Genomic DNA, 22,064 nt, shown 5'->3' with positions numbered 1-22,064 from the left:
TGGTGTACTGTGCTGCCCCAGGCGGGTGTGTATGTGTGTGCCCAGTATTCGGTCGTCATTTTCGGGATGTTGAGATGTCCGACAGCAAGAAGAAGACAGAAGAAGAAAGCAAACACCAAAAAAAAAAACACACAACGTTAACACAACAAGGATGTGCTGTAATTTGTGCTGTAATGCACAAATTTTGTGCAAATTCGTAATACAAGAAGATACGCCCGCATTCGTTGCCGCATGCGAGAAAAAAGGAAATCACCACTCCCCATCCACCGGCTACAACATAAAGTCGTAAAAAAATTAATTTTGAAACCAACGAAAACAAAGGGAAGAAAAAAACCGTAATCGCTTCATGTTTATTACCGCGGTGTTATGTTTATTAGGGAGAACGTCAGATCAGTGGTCCGTGGACTACTTTGATGTTTACTCAAGTGCGCCCAGTGTTCTTTGTGCGGAGCCGGAGCTTCTATCGAAACCGGATTGGTGGAATGTGCTAAATGTTCGCCTCTTTGTTTATCAACGGGCTAACGGGATGGTGCGTTTGTGTTGCAGCGGAAGGTGGAAGGATATTTTTATCCACCCAGTACTGGTGGATGCCCCCAAACGTTCATGTGTGATGAATTATCGTCCGGAGCGTTGGTTTACGCTGCGTTAGTTGGTTTATGGATGGTCGTTTACGGGGCCTGTGTGTGGGCTGGAATTTGCTCTCTCTATCTTCCCCTCTATCTCGCTCTTTCTCTCTTTTCTCTCGTATGACGCGTTTATTTTTATCGTTTCGAGCAGGTGCTGGTGTAGTGTTGGCAGAGCCATTCTAGTGTGCGCTTCAAGATGTGGTACAAACCACAGGTTATGAGGCGATAGCAAGAGCGCAACATCGTCGGCATCACCTTCATCGCACGGCACACCAGGCGTCTCCATCGGCGTCGGCAAAGGTGTCGATATTGACGACGGCGCTGAAAGGGAGCCAAACACATCAAAGCAGCCGTCGGTTATTAGCAACACCGTCACCACCGCACGCGGCCACGCGGTTGGTGGATTGATTTTCTCGGTCGTCTGTGCCCGACACCTCCTTCCACCGGACTGGACTGGGTAGTTGTCGAACCGTCGTGCCGAGGGTGCGAACAAAGCCACACCGCGAGTCGACAAAACCGTCACTAAGCAGTGGAAAAAAGCCTCGCCTTAGCAAACATAAAACACCCTCAACCGTGAATTGGCACGCGAAACGCACACAAACACGCACACGCGGTGCGTAGGTATACAGAAGTCCTGGTGCCCTCACGCAGCAGGGGAAAAACGTTCACGGTGGAAGGATTCGCACGGGAGCGTAACGCACAATAATGCCACAGCGAAAGACGGCGGCGGAACGACAGAGTGCGGCGCGCCGTACGACGCCCCTATAGCGGGACCCGGCGGACCCGGGCCCACTGAATCCTTCCAACGGGACCTACCCGATGGAGGACGGTGCAGAGTACGGCCATGCCGGCATCCAGCATCATATGCCCTCCCATCAGCAGCTATCCAAAGAGCTGACCCAGCACCATCACAGCAACCAAACCCAGCAGCAGCAGCAGCAGCAGCAACAACCACAGCAACATCACCGTAACCATGCACACCAATCGCAGCAATCGCATCACGCGAAGCTCCTCCAACAGCAACAACTCCAGTCCCAATCCTCGCAACAACATCATCTCACGAACGTTCCGCCATGGTACGCTTCGTCGTCCGGTGGGACGCTCCGTTCGGCCGGTTCCGGCCGGCGGGCATCGTACGGCCACAGCCATTACGGTACGCTGCAACCGCAACAGCAACAACAGCAACAACCACAACAACCACAACAACAACAACAACCCCCCCTTGCTTTACCACCTTCAGCCGTCAGCTATCACGATATGGCCGACACGGTTTCGATCGGCAGCGGACACTCGGCCCAGCGCTACATCGAACAACACCCAATACAGTCGCAACAACAGCAGCAACAACAACAACAGCAGCAACAACAACAACATCTTCGTGGAGTCGAGGGGACGATGCTCGGTCGGACCGGTGGGTTGCTGATCGATCGACACGGCAGCACGGACCGGTTCGGTGCGCTGGATGATCCGCTCAGCACGAGCTGCCTGCAGCCACCGTCACCGGCACCGAGTAACGACCACTACGTGATGGGACTGCCCGCACCGGCACCGGTCAACCATCACTACACCGACAGCCGGCACTACGGCACGATACAGCGCCGGACGGCGAGCCCCTCGAACATCAGGTACGTTCATTTCACCCCCGGGGTGATTGGAATTAATTGCCTCCTCCCCCTCCCGTGAAGTTTGGATATGTCGATTTATGGGCCACTTCCAACGGTTGTGGGATGAGCGCTGGGCTATAAACATCTACCCGCCACACACGCCGGACGAACGTCTTTGTGTTCGCGGGGATAACGAATGAATGTCAGGTGTAGGACACGGTGGGTTAATAGAATCTAGCGAAGCTTAACTCATCCTTTATTCAGGCGGATGCGCTACTAATCCCGCAGGTGGAGCCACCGGTGAGAGTATTTAAGAATAGCGCCACGCGATATCCGGGGAGGTCCTTTACGCTTTACGCCGTTTGCCATTGTGTCTTTGTTCGGGAGCTTTGGGTGGGAAATAGCGGGAGGGAATCCAGTTCCCACCCCTATTGGGCGAGGGTTCATTACATTAAAAATGTCACACATACATACACACCAACTAATCGTGGCTTTCGTTCTTTTTTCCCTTTTTTTGCCATCCGCTTCCCTTTTGCAGATATCGGCACAGCCTCACGGAGAACTATCGGGACATTTCGCCACAGTGCGACCGGTACGTACCGCCGCCGGCTCACTTCCTCGGTGCGGACACCTACGGCTACCTCGGCTCGAACGTGCACACCCCGATCAAGCGGTACGTGCCGACACCGCCCCCGCAGGACCCGCCCTATCCGCCGCTGCCGGGTAGTGCCGCGTCAGTCAACGCCAAGACGCAAGCCCTCATGAGTGCGCTGATGCTCGGGCAGGGTGTTTCCATGGCGGGTGGCCCATCGCGTGGTCCCTCCCATGCCCACCACGGTCCGGCCCAGTATGCGTACGCGACCAGCACCCTGCCGTACGGGTTTCGCGTAAAGAGCGGGAACAGTGGGAGTGGCACCACCGATCCCACCACCATATCGCCCCCGAAAGGGTTCGAAACGCCCGACCACCATTACGGGGCCAGCAACACCACCACCACCAGCAACGGAAGCGTCAATACACCGTCTGCCCGCGTTCGGCCGCCCAAGTGCCCGCCGTCCTCGCTCGGGGGTGGGCCCACACCGCACAGTACCGCCACCCTGCCGCACACCGCCGGTGGGCATGTGTCGCGGAGCAGCAGCCGCCACTCGCAGGCATCGATCGGCAGCGGCAGCAACAGCTACCGGATGTCGCGGACGTCGAGCGCGGAGTTTCTGGATCAGCCGCGCCCGCCCAGCTACCGGGTGTCCACGCCGGTGAGCGTGATGAGCGAACCGAACGGTGGCAGTGCGTCCTGTCTGCACTGCAGCACACTGCGCCGGACGACCGGCGTGCATCAGACGACGCAAACGACGGGCCCCATCAGCCCCCAGCCAATGGCGCCCGGCGATACGGCCAGCTGCCATTCCGTGCCGGCCAGTCCCGCGTCACTCACCTCACCGCCGCAGCTGACCGCGGCATCTTCACCCCATCCCCAGTCGGGTGCGGCGCTGCCCCCGATGCATCTGCCACCGGCGACCGTGCAAGGCAACGCAGCGGCACAATCACAGCACTCGCAGACGTACGATAGCGTTAGCGAGAGCGGCGGGACGCTCGATCGGGACGGTGGTGCCACGATACCGCGCAACGCTAGCAAGCATCAGTTTGCGCCGCCGAGCCGCAATGAGGCGCCTTCGATGGAGAATCTGCTCAGCGCCAGCAGCAGCCGATCGTTGCTAATACAGCAGCAGCAGCAGCAGTACAGCAATACCCTGCAGCAACCATCGCAGGCGGGTCCTTCCACAAGCCAGCAGCCGTCGACCAGTGCGACGGCAACACCGGTCCAACTAGCACAACCATCCACAGCACAACAATCAATACCACCGCCGCAGCCACCGGCAGCCAGTCCGCAGCAACCGAACGTCCCGGCCGAGCCGCTTCCATCTCAGCCGCCACAGCCAGCGCCCTCACCGCACCAGCTACTGCCCCAACCACCGATCCTGATGCCCGCCCCGCCCGCCATCCTGCCGTACCCGATGGCGTCCCATCCCGGTCCCTCGCTGAACGATTCGCCCGCTTCGACGCTGCAGCGCAGCAGCAACGCCCAGCTCCTCCGCATGCCCCAGTCGAACCTGTCCTGCAAGCAGCGCGCCAAGGAGTACGTGCGGCGCGAGACGGCCAAATTTTTCGGCGTACCAATCCAGGACGAAGCGTACGAGCGGACGAAGTGGGACGATCGGCAGCGTCGGTTCGCGTGCCGGCGGTTCGGTACGTTGCGCGACGATTACGACCGGGACGGGCATCCGCTGCACGGGAACGGACCGGGCGGGGTGCATCACCATGCGAACGACCATCACGGGCAGGGGGTGAATGGGCACGGGGCGCCGGTCCCACTGCCCCCGTCCGATCGGCCCGACATTCTGCCGGCCCAGAGCCAGGACGAGCGCGAAACGGAGCTGAGCCGCCGGCAGCGGGCCAACCCGCATTACGCATCCGCCCAGGACCAGCAGGGCGAGGTGTACCTGATACGGGCGGAGCGCAAACCGTCCGTACCGGCCGTCATCTGCCGGGGACTGCACTTCCTGGTGCAGAGCATCACCCGCCGGCGGTTGCGCACGCACAAACAGTGGTCCCGCAGCTTCGCACCGGCCCACGTGGAGCTGACCGGGTCGGACGGGTCGGACGGTGCGGAGGTGCACTGTGATGGGCTCGCCCCGATACAGGACGGTGAGGCGTTCTTCGACACGGTGGGCGTTGGTCCGCAGGACCGGGTGCCGCCGCAGGGCGGTCTGATGGCGCACGACAATTCCCGCCAGCTCTTCGTGTCCGACGGGGATCGGGCGACCGGCAGTGGCATTATCAACGGCTGGCGAACCAAGTCGGCGGAGCTGCATCAGGCTGTCCAGGCGGGTCAACAGGGGCAGCAGCAGCAGCAGCAGCAAAACCCGGACCAAGCTGGAGCCGCCACCGGTGGCATCTACGGCCAGCGCATCTCCTCCCACATCCTGGACGGCGTGTTGGACAACTCGCTGCGGCCGGTACGCAACCGGGTGAAGCTGTTGCGACCCAACCTGCTGGACGAACGGTACGACTACCGGCCATTCTTCACCTACTGGCTCAACACGGTCCAGATCGTGGTGATGATCCTCTCGCTGATCTGCTACGGTTTCGGCCCGATCGGGCTGGGCATGGAGTACCGGTCGGCGCAGGTTCTCGTGACGAGCCTCAGCTTGCAACAGGTACCAACAGGGGATGTGGTGTCCGGCAAAAGGTCCGCTCCAATAATGTCCTCCAATGTCAATCTTTACCCCCAACAGGTCCATCACCAAGAGCCGCGCAACATTTGGATCGGTTTGCGTAGCGCCGATCTGATACATCTCGGTGCGAAGTATGGTGCGTGCATGCGACGCGACACGAAAATCCTGGACGTTGTGTCGCGAACGCGCAAGCACGAACGGGAAACGGCTTGCTGCATACGGAATGACGATTCCGGCTGTGTACAGAGCTCCCAGGCGGACTGTTCGATCCGTGGTTGGCCGTCGGTAAGAAGGCTTTACGAACGGAATTTCGAAGGGGAAACTGACAGTGTCTTGTCCTTTCGTCTATTTTTTGTCTCTCCCTCCTCCAGAAAACGATCGCCACGTGGAAGAAGTGGTCCCCGGGTGAATCGGGCCCGGGCGGACGCATCTCGGGCAGCGTCTGCGGGCTCGATCCGAAGTACTGCGATGCGCCGGCCTCTATCGCACCGCACGAATGGCCGGACGACATCACCAAGTGGCCGATCTGCCGGAAGAACAACCAGCTGTCGCAGCGCTTTCGCTTCAAGGACCACACGGCGGAGCATATGGTGTGCGAGGTGATCGGTCACCCGTGCTGCATCGGCGTGTACGGCGAGTGTCGCATCACGACCAGAGAATACTGTGATTTCGTGCACGGCTACTTCCACGAGGAGGCATCGCTGTGTTCGCAGGTAAGCATCCCAAAAACACCGGTCGGCCCGTATCTTCACGCCCTCTCTATTCTCTGGACAGGTCTCGTGCTTGAACGATGTTTGCGGCATGTTCCATTTCATTGCCGTCGACTACCCGGACCAGTTCTATCGGCTGTTTACGTCGCTGCTGCTGCACGCCGGCCTGATACATCTGATCGTCAGCGTCGCCTTCCAGCATCTGCTGCTGGCCGACCTGGAACGGCTGATAGGGCCGCTGCGGACGGCCATCCTGTACATTGGTTCCGGCATCGCGGGCAATCTCACGAGTGCTATCTTTGTGCCGTATAAGGCGGAGGTAACTGGGTCTCTCCCCCCCCGGGTACCGTGGACACCGTAACGCTAATGTGCCTTTCTCCGCTTTTTTTCTGGCAGGTTGGACCGCTGCCTTCGATTGCGGGCGTGCTGGCATCACTGATGCTGCAGCTCGTACTGTGCCACTGGAAGAGCTTGAAAAAACCCCACATAGCTATGATCAAATTGCTAACCCTCGGCTGCACCCTGTTCGGGCTGGGGACACTGCCACTGCAGCAGAACTTTACCGGGCTGATCGCGGGTCTGCTCACCGGTATAGCACTCACGCTAGCATTTGTACCATTTGTGAACGTAACGAAACATAGTCGTAAGAGTAAGGTAGGTGTTGCCGGCTGACGACGACTCACACAAATCCTGTGGAAGCGACGCAACCTGAATGTGTCGTTTTTTTTTTCTTATTGTGCTGCCCTTTTCAGATCAACCTCATCTGGACGTGCGTGACGCTACAGTTCGTGCTGTACGCGATCATGTTCATCATATTCTACGCCTTCCCGACGCTGTTCGAGTCGCTTAACTTCATCGACGGCAATCAGCTGATGGACCCGAACGCCGGCCATGGCTATCACGACCATTACAGCCTGTACGATGGTTACAACAACTACAACCCGCTCGGCGGTACCGGCGGCCATACGCCCGGTGGTGGCCACAACCACAACGGGCATGGAGTCGGCGGTGGTCCCAACGGTGGAAGCGGATCCGGAACGGCCGGTGGCAATCACATCATCGGCACGTACAACAACAATTACAAATCTTCCGGTGGCAATGTAATGCACAACCATCACGATTACACTGGCGGTGGTGGTGGTGGCAGTGTTATGTCCGGCGGTCCCAACCGGAACAGTGCGGGCGGGGGCCGCACTTCCACCGGCAACAATCTGCTAAAGACGGTTGGCCTGTGCGAGAAGGGCCAGTGTGTGCTGAGGCAACCGCGGCAAACGGACACGAATGCATGACGTCGATGTTTTCTGCTATTCACCGCACTCGAGCTATGCTTCGTCCTGTTTGTGCTGCTCGTGCTGTACGATGTGGACGACTTTCAGATTGTGTACCAGTTCGTACTGCATTGATTTTTATGGCATCGACAACAAAACAAAGACCCCCCCCCCACGTTAGATAAAAAAAACCGCGTTTGCCGAGCAGCTCCCCCGAGCAATTCATTGTGATCCCAGGTTGCTGCTGGTTCTTTCCTGCAAAAAAAAAGCAAAAGAACATTTCACAAAACTGCGAGAGAGAGAGAGAGAATAACTCCACATTGTTAGAATTGCGCAATTTCAATTGCGCCGAACGTTTAAATCAAGTTCCCTGGTTTGTTTTTTCTTGGGGGATATCGATCGATGAAACGAGGTGCAATTTAATACGAATTAAGCGGAATTGTGTGCATCATATGACCAAGGTCCCAAAAAAACAGAGCTAGAACCCTATCCCTATCCCTAGAATCCCTCCCCATTCATGCAATCAATTACCAACCCCCCCCCGTGTGCATCGCGTACCATTCTTATCCATCCAGTAGCAATAATCGTATCGTTATCCATTAATCTACCCACGAGTACTTTAAGTAATCAGCAAAGCTAAAATCAAAACAGCAAACACATACATGCAAGCCACCGGCAAACGTATCTCCACATCCTTCAATATCTTTTACATTTCGGTCACTTTCCCAAAAGCCTGGCAGGGAAAGTGACCCGGTTCGAGAGAGGGGAGTTGTCGCGTTTAGAAGTGATGCCCAACGAGCCAGTTGTTATTTAGTTAACACACACACACACACACACACACACACGGGAACATTCTGTCCCGTGGGTGGGGGGGTGTGCCGCACTGGAAGCTTTCGGTTGTACCCAGTCTGTTGTTTTAGTCTGATTTTAAATCTCTTGTTACGCGTATCGATTTATCGTCCTCACAATCATCAATCGCCGTGTGATAGCATTGTTAAATGATCCTTATGTTACTACATATCCATCTACTTACTTCGCCCCATTCCCGCCCCTTCCAATCGTGTGCTCCACAACTGTCAGCGAAGAATAAAAAAAGTTGCGCGACAAAAACGGTGCGCGCTGCTCGTGTGGCACAAGTTCGTAGTGGAGTACAGAGACAAGCAAAACAAACAAACAAAAAAACAAACGAACCCCGAAAAGCAGAACGATAAAAAGTAGAATAAACCCAATAACAGCAACAAAAAAAAAACTGAAACAAAAAAATAAAAAAATAAATTGTAGCATTTAATAAGGAAACAAAACGAAACACAACGCAACGTGGTGCCGCGGTTAGTTTTGTTCAGCACGCCAACAACACGCAACCACAAGTGGCTGGAGTGGTGAACGGAAGGACAGTTTTTGCAATGAAACTAAAAATAACAAAACAAAGGGAGGAAAAACAAACCCGTAATATAGTAATTAACACATTAGAAACATTATCCAAACAGATGAATAGATGCAATGGAGAAAGCGTGCGATGTGGGAGTAGAAAAAAGAAACAAAACAAACGAACAACAACAACTGCAAATAAAAACCCGAGAGCTAAAACGTAAAACAAACAGTTGATAACACTTACATAAACAGAACAAAACGAAACAAAAGAGAAGAAACACACGTACACACACAACAATCTAGGCAACGTAATGTAATAACTCTAGATAAGCGATACCCAATTCATAGAATTGTCCCTCAGTTAGTGAAAATGAAAGAAATTAATGATGAAGCAAAGAACAAAAAAAAAACACATGAATAAACGAACCACACAACTACAGACAGCATCACACACAAACACGTAAGTAAAGTAATTAATAAACACACAAATCTAACACACTTAACCGTGGGCGAACCATTTTTTCGAGGTGGCTGTTGTAGGGAGGCAGAGAGCGCTGCGCATAGGTGTGTTTTGTGGACACAGAAGATTGCGCATGCTGTAAAGCATTATGGTGTAGGAAGGAAGGCAAAATGAAAAATAGCAGAAGGGAAACAAATACTTGCACCCAAAGAAAACTCTAGAACTTATCAATAAACTTTAGAGTTAAGAGTGGATAAATAGGAAAACAACAACAACAACACACAAACACACACATACACACAAACACATTTGTTAATGCAGCAAAGAAAGGGAATGGAAAAGGGTAGCCGCCGGAAGCTTAGGATGAAGCACACAAATGCGTCAGAAAGGTAAACAAAAATCCACTTACACAGGGTGAAGGGGTAGAAGACGGGGTGGAGCAAAATTGGTGACGAAGCAACAAAAAACAAGAAAAAAGAAAAAACCGGCAACGGAAACCAGAACAAAATCTTATGTAAGTAAATTCTAATAATAAAACCTCTATTTCGATTTAAAAAATAAATAATTTGTCTTTTGCATCAAACAATGGTGGCTTCAGTTCCCAGAGTTCGCTGACGATTCGTCTTTGACTCGCACCACGCGTTGAGCTCGTATAACAATGGAGGAGAGAACTTTCCGCCTGCTTCTGTTTTGATTTTTCAGCACGGCGCAATGGAGGCGCCCAGTAGTTCGTGATCCACTGCTGCCAGGTCGATATTTTTACTTCGCATTCTCCCCATTTCACCCTACAGCTCGAACTAGACTTGACTTATTTTTGTTTCCAACGCTGAAAATGATACTGGATATCCACACAACAAATAACGCAGGTCTTCGGATGCAACAACGCACATTACTCATGAACTTTGAACAAAAGGGAAAAAGAAACCATTTTTTGAAACTCATTTGAAAGAACCAAATGATAGCCACAACACTTTGCATTCGAATTCATTGTTTATTTATTGAACACCCTGCTATACAGGTGCTCTCCGTCACCAATTGTCTTCACGGTTCCTTTGCTGTGTACAATTCTATACCACCTGAACACAAATCGTCACCAACGGCAGACCGCTTTTAGCCAACTATAGTAAAACAAATTGGCGTTGTGTCCGTGTTAATTAATATGCATATGAAAACCAGCCCCCTAATCTTGAAACGTTCTAACAGCTAAAAATGATGGATTTGCGCGACGAGAACAAGTGTCTGCAATAGGTTGGAATATATTCAGCCGCCTTCTTGTTGTTATTGAGCTACCCTCCCTAATTTCGATCTAACTGATCCGAGCTCAACGAATCCCTTCAGCTGAATAAAAGTGCCTACAATGCGTTGTTAACTCGTGTTCTACTATCGACTAAAGTGTATGTAAGCCGGGCCACCCCCGAATTGGCATAGCAGGGTTGAAATGTTTCTATTCGCAAATCGTCGTATCGAAGAATAATGCTACTGTCGGCATAAAAGTACAGTACAGAGGAAAAAAAATGGAAAAATCAATTGGAAAACTACATAACATTCCATATATACTATTATCTGTCACACCGTTCCGACCGGCTATTTAAAGCTAGAAGCGAAAAACGGTACGCTGAAGCGTATAACGTAGCGCACATTCAAAAACAGGTGCATGAAAGGAAAACAGTTGCACGTTTGTGGTGCGTTTTCTTACGCGTAGTACGATGGTGGAATCGTAAGGTCACTCAGCACCGCTAATTGATCTTCGGTGAACTTTAGCTGATGCACTTCCCAGTTATCGTGATGGGTGCGCTTAAAGTCGCCCATCGTTTTTCTGATTGTTGCCTACGAATGAAAAATAAAACAGAATGAAATATGCATAACAGACCCCGTGGGAAGAGTCCAATCCGTCACGCGTCAACTTACCGGTATAGGTTGTGGATCGTTTAGATGTGCACCGAGATGCTCAAAGACATTCGGTACAAACTCAGGCACTTCGTACGGATACGCAGCAATAAAGGCACACAGTCCGAGCACGCCGGTATGCCGAGCTAGTACGGCATTTGCTTCCGCACTGTGGTAAGAAAGAAAAAAAAAAGACAATACGTTAGCTGCTGTCTACATCACCAAAACAACCTTTACCTACTTGTCATTTTTAGCCATCTCGCTCGAACACGAATTCGGGGCCGTTTCCACTCGGATGCGTTTCGTGCGTATTATCTTCGTGCGGCATTTGCGTTTAAACATCTCCAGCAGCTCGTCGGTAGCCGTTAGGAAGGAACAGTGCAGCAAACCGCACAACACCTCCGCCGCCTTCTCGCGCACCTCGATCATATTGTCCCCGAGGAGCCGCAGAACAATCTCCTGCACCTTCGCCTTCCACTCGGACCGGCTAAGGATGATCGTCATGTTGTAGAAAACTTGTATCTGCAGCACATCGATCGCAGCACGTCGAGCCGACCAGAAGGGCATTTTGGACACCTCGTCGATTTTGGCCAGCGCCACGTCCATGCAGTTTGGCAGTGTTAGCGCTTGCGATATGAAAGTCAACAACAGTGTGCAGATTTTCCTCAACTCTATGTCCTGCTCGGAATGTTCCAACCGGCAGGCTATCGGGAGCAGCTCGAAGTATTCCTGCTCGTTGCCGTTCGAGTATCGATGGATGGTGTGCGTGACCCAGTGTGCAACTGTAGAGAGAGAAACATTTCATTAAACTCTGTCCATGCGCATCCGATAACGCGTGGTACTTACTTGTTTTAAACAACCGAACCGCTTTCACATATTCACTGTCCTCCTGTGCAGCAGCCACCACATTAGCGGCACCAGCTTCCACATTTCCAGCACCATCATCTTCCACCGCTATGCGCTTCTCCACAATCGGTCTCGGTGGTTCCGGATCTTGCTGCAAAAGGATGGCAAGCTTTGGCATGACGAAAGCAATCATTTCACTACGCCGGGGGGAAAGCCCACACGGTTCGTAGCCCTCGAACCGAAGATCGGCCTCAAAGATGTTGATCAGCGTGTTCCCTAACCGATCGCGCAAATTCTGGAACGGATGGTCCAGATGGGGCTTCAGGTAGTCCAGCAACCGGTGAGCGACACTCGACATCCGCCAGACGTGCTGATTGAAGGCACCCTGCAAACAGTACAACCGATTGCAATCGTTGAAGCTGTTGGCGTCCCGCAACGGATCTTCCAGCAGCACCTCGTGCAGCCAATGCTGCTTCGACGGATCCATTGACTGGGCCGCCGTTGCAAAGCACATCCCCCAGTACGTGTCCGTATCAACGGTGACCTTCATCATGCCCAGGCGTATCAGCGGCACTACGCGCGCATACATATCGCGCGTCATGTCGTACGGCCAGTGCTTGGCACCGCGCATTATTCCCGTCAGCACCTCCACCACACACCGATGATTGCTTTCGACCTTGTTGTCTTCAATTAACCGCGGCATATGCACCAGAAAGCGGTCCAGCAACTGATCACCAAACACCTTCATCAGCATCTTGATAAGTAACATCCGCGAGCTGCTAAACTCATCCCGTCCCTTTTTCTCCTCCAGCGACCAGAACCGTATCAGCGTGTCGACGTTCTGCTGCTCGTTGAAAAACTCGAATATCGTACGTTCGTGCTCGCTCATCTCATCCATCGTACGATTTAGCTTCGGCTGTTCCGCACTCGGTGCGTACATCTTGAAACCTTTCGTCCACCCGAAACATCCCTCGGACGTGTACATATACCGTGGTTCGTCCCATTCCGCCTGGTTGGTCGGTACCTTCGCTACGTCATACTGTAACCACATATTATCCTCTCGATAGCCGGGCGCCACGTTCGATCCCGGATTCGGAGCAACCGTTTCAGCCGCCGCGGCAGGTGCATTAGGTCCGGCCGCGATACGGGCAACAATTTCGAGCGGATTCATAACGAGTTTCTTTTGCGGACGCTTCTGCTGACGGAATATGCCCAGCACCAGCTGAATGGCGAGCTTGCGTTCGATGACGGCATCGTGAATTAGATTCTGCACGGCCAGCCGGGTAACGGACGGTGGATGTTCCGCATACGGGTGACACAAATTGATCAACATCACCGACGCGAGATAGTGATACCGAAGGTGTAACCGGCTCGTTTCGACCGTCTGAACAATGTCCGCTACTAACTGTTGGAGCAGCGCCACGTTACGCTTGTTTTCGCGCTCTCGTGCCTGCTGTCCGGCCACCAGATCCAGCTCGTCCGTGCGTGTCCGCAGGGCAAGTGCCCGTTCCACCACCTTCTCGCCAATGTCCACCTCCAGTAGATAGGTCGGTGACTGACCATCTATCAACTTCTTCAATCCATCCACCAACCGCACGATCGATGGTTTCTCCGACAGCTTCGAACGCAGTAGCGCCGGCCAAATGCGGGCCAGATATTGCCAGTTGTTTTGCGTGATCAATCGCCCGCGACGTTTGATAAACAGCAGGCATAGTATACCCTTGACCTGCTCGTGGTGCCGTTCTGCATCCAGCTGCAAACATTCGACGATACGATCGGTCAGGAGCGGATAGGCGTACGGGAACAGGTACAGCATATCGTGCAGTTTGGTTTGCGCATCGATGCGCACCGTCGCATAATAGGATACCGACAGCTCGAGCAGCTTGTTCATAATTTCCAGATGGGTCGCAGTGAACAGCGGTAAGCTCATCTCGTCCCGGCAGTCCTGCTGAATGATAACGCGTGATACCACCACGGCCCGCACATCATGCTTGCACCGTGTCAACTGATACGTCTGGAACCGTTTGGTACAGTTGAACGTTTTCAGCTGCAGCTCGTACGAACCGTTCGGGTGCTTTCGTAGCAGCACCTTCTCGTACAGTGTGATGATCGCTTTCAGCGTTTGCGTGTCGTCTTCCGATTCCTTTAAAATGTGATCCTGCAGACGCGATATCGTCCGTATGATAGCCTTCCTCACATTCTCCCCGTTCGGCATGCATATTTCCAACCCCTCGAAACCAAGCGTCACCTTCAGCTGTAGTTCCTTTAAATCTGCACATGTTTCGAACAGCGCGATCGGTTCCTCATCTGTCCAGTTGGGCAGAAAGTTGTAGCATCGTATCAATGAATGCACCAGCATAACCGTACGATGCAACTCCTCCCGGGGCAACGTCACCTCACCAGCACTGTGACGGTCGAGCTTTTTGAGCAAAGCCGGCAGATAGCGATGCATTATCCGCTCGCACACCTTAAGTGCCGTTTCGTCGGGTATGCGCCACTCAATCTTGCCATCCGAGGCCATTTTTTCACCCCATCGCTGCACCGGCACTACCTCGGACAGTGGCTTCTGGAAGCAGTCGGGACTGTTGCGTACATCCATGGTTTGCAACGTTGACAAGTTGCTCATGAGATTGCCGACAATCTGCGACACGTAGCGTGCTACACGCTTGCACTTGAACCGTATCAATCGGTCAAGCGTCGGTAGCACATCGCCTATATAGTTCCGAAACACGAACGGATCTCCTCGCACCAGGTTTATCAACAGCACCAAATAGTACAGCAGCTCGTCGTTGTGTTTCTCCAGCGACTCAACATCGTCGTGCTCCGCCATGTAATCCTCAATCTGGCGCAGAACGTGGGGTAGCAGCACACGCAGCACTTCCTTACCGTGGATGCGGGCAAACAGTCGCACCAGACAACCGACCAGCTGGCCGGCCACGTTCGGTTCAAATAGGCGCGTACGGACGAACTCCATCACCTTCTTCGCGGCGGACGCCACAATCTTTTCAGACGCCTGTCCAAAGATGCCGTGCGTGCACGTCTGCACCATCGGTTCCAGCAGCGATTCCGCTTTCGACCGTGCCATGTCCAGATCGGACTGTTCCATGCGCACATTGTTGGTTGAACTGTTATCGATCAGTAAAAACAAACGATCGAGATACTGCAGCGTGAAGTTCTCGAAGTCTGCCGTCTGTTCGCACAGCAGCCGATCGTCATCTGTCAGATTTGTGTGGTACTGGCCCGCCTGCGAACAATCGATGATCGGTATCAGGAACGCTACCGACGTCAGGAAGTGGAACGTGATGACCGTTTTCATCTGATCGTTCCCATCGATTCCGGGCAGTGTGGCCAAAAACAGCGGTATCACATGCGTACGGCCCTCGGTGTAACCCTTGTGGCCGGAAACAAGCGCTCTCGATACACCGATCAGCCCGTGCAGTGCCGCCGTCAGTTTCCGCGGTTCCGTCAGTGAATCCAGACTCATGTACACCCGGTCGATAATGCTTGGAATTATCAGGGCTGGACGAAGATCGGCTAGACATTGGAAAATTTTCCCAACCTCTTGCGCGTTAAGGCGCGAATACATCGCCTGTAAGGCGGCCGGTTTCATGCACTCCACAAACGCCGTAATACATTCCTCCGTCAGTTTGTGTTCGTTCGGTATCGGCCGTATATGGTGCCCCTTACGATACCGCTCGATAACGAGCCGATCGATAAAGAACCGAGGCAACATGCACAACAGTTCGCCCAACATTTTCACCCACTTGCCCGCGTTTGCCGGATGCAGGTATGTCTCGATCGTGGACATGAATGTGTTAAGATACTTCTGCGCACTGCTGTGCGGTCCCAATGCTGACACAATCCACGTAGCAATGGCATCCGATGGCATCCCGTTCGCTCGGCCACCCGTCGTATTCCGATAGTGAACGGGGAAGTTGATCGAGCGCGTTATACGCGCAAACATGGTCGGAATGTGTGGCTCCCAATCAATGTGACCCAGGTTCTTGTGGCCAACCACCGCGTACATCGTCATAAAATCACCCGCCCACGGTGGATTGTGGTACCCGTTCCAGATGGACATAAGCTTATCGAACCACAGCTCGTATCCCTGCTCGTAATTGAGGAAGATGTTCAGTATGGTGACAACCTCACATCCACTTCCATTATCGAGTGGCTGCAACTTGGACAGCAGTTCGTCCAATATTTCTTGGGTGGCCGAAGGTGGGAAGTAACTGAAACAGAAAAATCAAAAGAAAAACATTACCAACTAACTATCCTGGCAGCCGGATTTGAAAGGGACAATACTTACGGTGTACACACCTGTATCGCACACTGCAAATTGCCCTCCATGGTTCTGTGGGAAATGATGGAAACAAAATGATTGATTTGAACACATTAATATTATGTTAAAGCAGTGTACAAATAATAATAAGAACTTGCGATGCCATTTGACCACACACTCTCGCAGGATAAATCTAACCCTCAACAGAAGCGTAAATACCACAATACATCCATCCTTTTTTCATTGTAACCGATGATGTAAACAAGTAACTAATGTAAAGTAAGGAATAGCATGACGACGCACATTATTGGTTAATATTACGAAACGAATGTTTACATGGTATCGTGCGTATATCAGGCAGGTGTAGCAATTTTAGTCAACAGAGTGAGAATAGAGAGTAAAAGTACGAGCCATGATTCTTCTGTAAATGAATTTCTCGCCCATCAACATGAAACCACCGTTCTTAATGTACCTGTTCCTCGTGTGTGGATGATTCAAGATACTATGATTATGAAGAATGTGTCGTTATCAGTGGAGATAAAGAACTCATTGCCATTTTCCCACGAAATCTTTGCTTTCTTTGAGATATGCCCACAAGCAACGATGCGCAACGATGAAACTACAAACAGCAATCCGCAAACTTAACAATCCGCCAAATGGACACATGTTGGACATGTTGAACTGTTAACGAATTCATCCTTCGTCCCATGATAAGTTACAGAACTAAATTATAATTCCCATGCCCACACCATCTTTCGTTTGAATGTCTTCTGTTGGATCGTCTGTTCGTATGCCTTTCGCCCCAAAAATGACACGCGTAAGGGACACCGACAACCCACCGCGAAAAACCGTTACACCATTTTAAATTCACAAAGAAAGAAATCAAAGACACGAGGGTTTTACATCCACCACATTCCAAAATGCTAAGCCCACAAGCCACATTCGCCACAGGGACGGGAAATTAGGGTTGGGGTAAAGGATTGAGAAGGAAGAGAAAACGATAGCAGTGCAATTTTTATAAACGATTTACGTTTTGTCCAGTCCATCGGCGTCCATCTCGATACCGAGGTACTGTGCCACGGTCGACACATCATAGCCCATCTTCTCGGCGGCAGCGGCAAGCAACAATGTCAACGGTGAGTTAAGGTTATCGTTTTGGTTCTTCCTGCAGATACGCAAATGAAGGAACGCGTTTACTAACCCGTATAAACGAATGGCAGCAATGCCCCCGGCCAGGACTACTAGGACTTTCGAACCCAAATATCGGCAGGATAGTGCGAAACATACTTATATATATAAGGTAAACTAACAAGTTAAAAACGCCAGTTACTTACGATGTTGTGTTGAACAGTTCGCCCTTTTTGCTCAACCGCGACACTAGCAGATAAAACAGATCGTACAGCGGTCTCCATTCGATCTGCAAATCATCCGTGCTGAGCCATTCGCGTTTTCTGCAGGGGAAGCAAACAAAATAGTTATTTATTTGGAATGGAATTTGTTCTCCAGAACAACATACCTGAGCAGAAAAAATATGGCTTCACTGATCTTGTTTATTGCGTCCGGGTCGAGTTTGGGGATAACCAACATTTCCAACAGCAGCTGCACAAACTTTATGTGATCCTCTTTGGAAAATTTCATGCCATACAGTTTAATGTAGCTGTAACGGAGGAAAGGAACAATAGAGTAAGAAACGAAACGTCAAAGCGACCAAATTCCTATTCCACTTACGTCACCAAGTTCCGGATGCTCATCATGACCGCAGGTCCCATTTCGCGCATCGCCACCACTTTGCCCAGGTTGTTCTTGATGCTTTCTAGGTTGGCCTGCGATTCATCATCCAGCTTGTCGGCGTACGGGAGAAATTTGTTGCAGAACAGTTCCTTCTGTGGCTTAAAGCCGAGCTTCTCGTGACGCTCGTTCCGCTTGGGTCGGGTCTGTTCGATTCCATCGTTGCTTTCTTCATCAACCACGTTCGACGGGGTGGTATCTGTTTCGGCCAGCGCGCTTAGCGAAGAGCACGGCTCCGTAGACAGTGACTGTGCCATCGTCGTTCGATTACAGACGATTGTGGTCGGCCTGTCCTATTATTGCCCGCAACTGTTCGGGCTAGTGGCCTATATTGATGATATCCAATAGTCAATGCTTCCTTTTCGTTGTTCATGCACATAAACTCAATCTATACTCTTGTTTTCCAAGGTCTGGTCGTCTTCAGCGCAACCTTCGATCGAATCTCTAATTTATGCTGCACACTGAAAGCAACCGCTTGCTGCCCTGTGTTTCGTTGTATCGTTTCCACAAGTTGTGTGTCTTCTGTACACCAAATGTATTGCGCTTCACACTATTTCTAGGTCTCTTCGCATTTCACCCCGAAACACATCTCCAACGTGCTAGAGGAGGAAGTTTCCAACCAAAACTGTACGGACCCCTGTAGGAGCTATCGATCAGCTTCTGAATGGTCTTTTTAACTTGCTTTAGCTCTTCTTAAAGGAACCAAAATGCACTACGCACGCAATGACTGGACAAATTAGCTAGTCTCGGAATATCTTTTGCGCTGGACACAAACACACAACTAATCTACCGTTTACGAATGCAAAGTGACAAACTCAAGCCCTCTCTCGCTCGTTCTGAACAGTCATTACGTACGACATTTTGGCCATCTACATTTATGTCAGTGTTGGGGACATTAGCAGTGCTGCCATCGCGACGATTTTGGAACACTGTCACAGGGTGGCTGAATGCGGCGCGAATGCAAAACAACAGCATGCCCCATTTTGTTTCGGATTACATTTTAATTTAGTTAAACTTATCTAAACTATTTGAGTATGCTTCCTCGATTCATGAAACAATGAGTTTGCCAGCCAATTAGTAACATTCTCCTGAAAAATGCATGACATGATTTTAAACTTAGCAACTAACGCCACCTGGTGTTCGGTACGAGAATGTAAATGGTTTTTTTGTAGTGTGGATTTGCATTATAATGCCGGCAAATATCCGGTTTTAATCATAACATAACTCGTGAAACAACAAAAGAGCGAAAAATTGTTGTGTTGTAATTTACGAGACTTTCAAAAAATAAATAAAAAAAAATATAGATTGACTCAAATCAGCTGTACTGGCAACACTTCTAAACTGTTATCATCTTTGTTTGACAGTTTTCATATGATCAACATGCATGTCAATGTTTTGATTACCAAAATACATGTTTCTTTAAAAAAAATAATAGAAAATACAATTCGGTCCTACTGTAAGCCCTGTAGCACGTATAACTATTATCTAATAGATTCCATTTTATTTTAGTTGCCCTTTTGAACATGCTTCGAAACAGTTTATTTGTACGTATATTTGGATTACATCGAACCATTGGCCGGTTGTATTGTGTGACCGCCGGGAAGGAATTACAACCCACGGATGGTTCGTCCTACTTCAGTCTGCTCAAATCAGCAACCGATGCAAAAGAGGTGTTAGAATTTCTTCCCACAATTACTCGCACCAAGCAGGATCGAAACGTGTACACCTTGCCCGCATTAAAGACACTGTTCGAATTGCAGAAAAACGGCAAAAGTACCTTACGTTCCGACCAGATCCTGAAGCACCCACGGTTTGCGGAGCTATGTCAAAACGTACGGCTCGAATCGCGCACCTTCCTGATGAACGATCTTACCGAGTGTCTGAAAATTCTAACCTTCCTCGGAGTGCATACAAATAGCGAGATCATTACTGTGTTGTTACAGCTAATACGGCACCAAATCAATGATGTAACGTTAGATCATATAGTATTTTTGAGCTTCATTCTTAAAAAGCTCGATCGAACACCGCTCATCGAAGCGTTACAGATTGCACTGCCGATGTTGCTTCAGATACAGATCGGCTACAAGCTAGACCACGAAAATGTGCCGCAGTTGGTAGATCTACTCGAATTCGTCTCTCAGCACAAAGTAAACGATCGGTCTGTGATGAATGTTGTCAGTGCGTTGACACTGCAAGGGACGAACCTTTCGCCGGAGCAAGCCATCAACGCATTAAAGGCATTGTCCAGCTTTCACGTCTTCCCGCCACAGTATGAGAAGCTGCTACAAAATGTGTTCACCGTTCTGGAGCGCGATCTCGATCACGTACCATTCAAGATGCTCGACTATGTGCTGAAAAAGGTGCTGGACAAAAATTTTGATTACTTCCCCATGTTTTACTGCGAACCGTTCCTGAAACGATGTGCTCAGTACGCAATCGATCACGATGTTGGACTGTTGAATGCGCTGTATGTGTTGAAAAAGCTCAACAAAATATCCTTCCTGCACATCCCACTATTAGACTACATTGCCGCACACGCCGACAAGCTTTCGATCGTGCCAACGTCGGGCATCATCACGATCGTGGCCGGCTTCTCCAATGCCAATTACCGACCGAGCAATTGGGAAAGGGTTAAGGGAGAAATTGTACGCAATACTACCATTACCACCGGTTCCATCCCGTGGATACGTTACAATCTGGAGCTGCTTTCGTTGGACATCTTCAATCCACAGCTACTGTCATACTGGCTCAATCCACAAGCGCTGGATGCGAATATGGCACGCAATGTGCTGGTTGATTATCTGCAGCTTACTGAGCTGGGTCAAACGCTCAGCTTGCTATACAACCGGCAGTACCAAGGTCCATACCCTGCCAAGCAGTACGTGGAGAAATCGGTGATGCTGATGTTGCAAAACAACGATCATCCTTTGCTGAAACCACTGCAGTTTGCGTTCGGTGGTGAAGAGTATGTAAGCACGCAAGTCATTACCGAGCAAGGTCACGTCCTTGACCATGTGATCGTTTTCGACGCGAATGGTAACCCGGTTAAGACGCGCGTGCAATCTGAGGAAGGTTCAAACGTGCGGTTGGAGGACATACGGCAACCGGAGAGCAAGCTGTACGTAAATAATACAGTGTTCTTTTTTTAGATGGACGTTTTTCATTACTTGCTTTCTTCATCCATTCACAGTGTTGCTGTATTGTATCTGCCGAAGAGCTGCTACTCTATTAACGTTAATCGATTACGAGGACGATTTGCGCTGCACCTCAGAACTATTCAGGCTCTCGACATTGCTCCTGTCGCCATATCACCTGTAATATGGAGTAATCTTCAAGAATCGGAACGAATTCCATTTCTTCAGCGTGAGACTCGAGAAGCATTACGACAGCCGATTTAGTGCGAATAAATAAATGTTAGTTGTAGTGGAAAAGTCTCTGATTCATACGTGCATATCACAAATAAACTGGACAGCTATAGGCCCCTCAGGGCTGATATTTCTTTTTAGAGAACTTCTAGTTTCAGATAACCAAAGCAAGGATCGCCTATTTCGTTGGATCATTGTATCGTAAATAAATGTTATTTTCTCTCATGCTCAAGCAAGAGATCGACGATAGTGGAGGCCGATTTAACTGAGACGTTAGCATAAACGAAACCAAATTCAATAAAACAAGCTCGAATTCTAACTCATGGCATCTCTTTTATTGGAATTATCTAGATTTTTCTGCACCTCACGTTACACTACAGATTTTCTTGGCAACGTTTAATTACACAACCACGATATGTGTCTGTATTGCACAAACACGACAGCATGCTGCATACATTTAACCAAGAAGTGAGATTAATTTAGACGTCCTCAAAAGAAAAAGAAGCCGTATCGATGATTCGTTGGATTCAGTTTCCCCCGCGGAGTCGAAGAACCAAGTGCAGGGTCGACTCCTTCTGGATGTTGTAGTCGGACAGGGTGCGTCCGTCTTCCAGCTGCTTACCG

General features: G+C 50.6%; 4 protein-coding genes across 4 annotated transcripts in view; 2 read left to right on the top strand and 2 right to left on the bottom strand.

The window, feature by feature from the left end:
- Positions 1-1,445: 1,445 nt before the first annotated feature.
- Positions 1,446-9,816, top strand: LOC128310869 (inactive rhomboid protein 1-like). The gene is made up of 7 exons (XM_053047609.1): positions 1,446-2,251; positions 2,769-5,445; positions 5,524-5,748; positions 5,835-6,176; positions 6,238-6,492; positions 6,570-6,827; positions 6,926-9,816. Exons 1-7 carry the CDS (start codon positions 1,446-1,448, stop codon positions 7,460-7,462), a joined length of 5,100 nt encoding a protein of 1,699 aa, XP_052903569.1. The 3' UTR covers positions 7,463-9,816.
- A 440-nt stretch (positions 9,817-10,256) lies between these two features.
- Positions 10,257-18,332, bottom strand: LOC128309874 (proteasome activator complex subunit 4A-like). The gene is made up of 9 exons (XM_053046361.1): positions 18,016-18,332; positions 17,804-17,944; positions 17,622-17,738; positions 17,318-17,452; positions 16,315-16,359; positions 12,006-16,237; positions 11,401-11,941; positions 11,181-11,328; positions 10,257-11,099 (listed from the first exon to the last, which is right to left on the bottom strand). Exons 1-9 carry the CDS (start codon positions 18,330-18,332, stop codon positions 10,965-10,967), a joined length of 5,811 nt encoding a protein of 1,936 aa, XP_052902321.1. The 3' UTR covers positions 10,257-10,964.
- A 1,217-nt stretch (positions 18,333-19,549) lies between these two features.
- On the top strand, positions 19,550-21,473 carry LOC128309876 (FAST kinase domain-containing protein 2, mitochondrial-like). Its single transcript, XM_053046363.1, has 2 exons — positions 19,550-21,193; positions 21,266-21,473. Exons 1-2 carry the CDS (start codon positions 19,599-19,601, stop codon positions 21,471-21,473), a joined length of 1,803 nt encoding a protein of 600 aa, XP_052902323.1. The 5' UTR covers positions 19,550-19,598.
- Positions 21,474-21,753: 280 nt separating this feature from the next.
- Positions 21,754-22,064, bottom strand: part of LOC128309875 (polyubiquitin-C) — a 3,671-nt gene continuing 3,360 nt past the window's right edge. The window contains exon 2 of the mRNA XM_053046362.1: positions 21,754-22,064. This exon is cut by the window's right edge and continues 2,190 nt beyond it. Within this exon, the coding sequence (XP_052902322.1) occupies positions 21,968-22,064 (97 nt within the window). The 3' untranslated portion in view covers positions 21,754-21,967.

Source organism: Anopheles moucheti, chromosome 2 (assembly GCF_943734755.1).
Source record: "Anopheles moucheti chromosome 2, idAnoMoucSN_F20_07, whole genome shotgun sequence".
Classification (NCBI taxonomy): domain Eukaryota; kingdom Metazoa; phylum Arthropoda; class Insecta; order Diptera; family Culicidae; genus Anopheles; species Anopheles moucheti.
This window is presented reverse-complemented; position numbering and strand designations above follow the sequence as displayed.

What these genes read in the sequence shown, in the direction of transcription:
- LOC128310869 (XM_053047609.1), top strand. Translation starts at nt 1,446, where the DNA reads ATGGAGGACGGTGCAGAGTACGGCCATGCCGGCATCCAGCATCATATG. An exon ending in CGATCCGTGGTTGGCCGTCG is followed by an intron (nt 5,749 to 5,834) that starts GTAAGAAGGCTT and finishes TCCCTCCTCCAG; the next exon opens with AAAACGATCGCCACGTGGAA. An exon ending in TTGTGCCGTATAAGGCGGAG is followed by an intron (nt 6,493 to 6,569) that starts GTAACTGGGTCT and finishes TTTTTCTGGCAG; the next exon opens with GTTGGACCGCTGCCTTCGAT.
- LOC128309874 (XM_053046361.1), bottom strand. Translation starts at nt 18,332, where the DNA reads ATGGCACAGTCACTGTCTACGGAGCCGTGCTCTTCGCTAAGCGCGCTG. An exon ending in GCCATATTTTTTCTGCTCAG is followed by an intron (nt 17,739 to 17,803) that starts GTATGTTGTTCT and finishes CTTCCCCTGCAG; the next exon opens with AAAACGCGAATGGCTCAGCA. An exon ending in GCGATACAGGTGTGTACACC is followed by an intron (nt 16,238 to 16,314) that starts GTAAGTATTGTC and finishes TTTCTGTTTCAG; the next exon opens with TTACTTCCCACCTTCGGCCA.
- LOC128309876 (XM_053046363.1), top strand. Translation starts at nt 19,599, where the DNA reads ATGCTTCGAAACAGTTTATTTGTACGTATATTTGGATTACATCGAACC. An exon ending in CGGCAACCGGAGAGCAAGCT is followed by an intron (nt 21,194 to 21,265) that starts GTACGTAAATAA and finishes ATCCATTCACAG; the next exon opens with TGTTGCTGTATTGTATCTGC.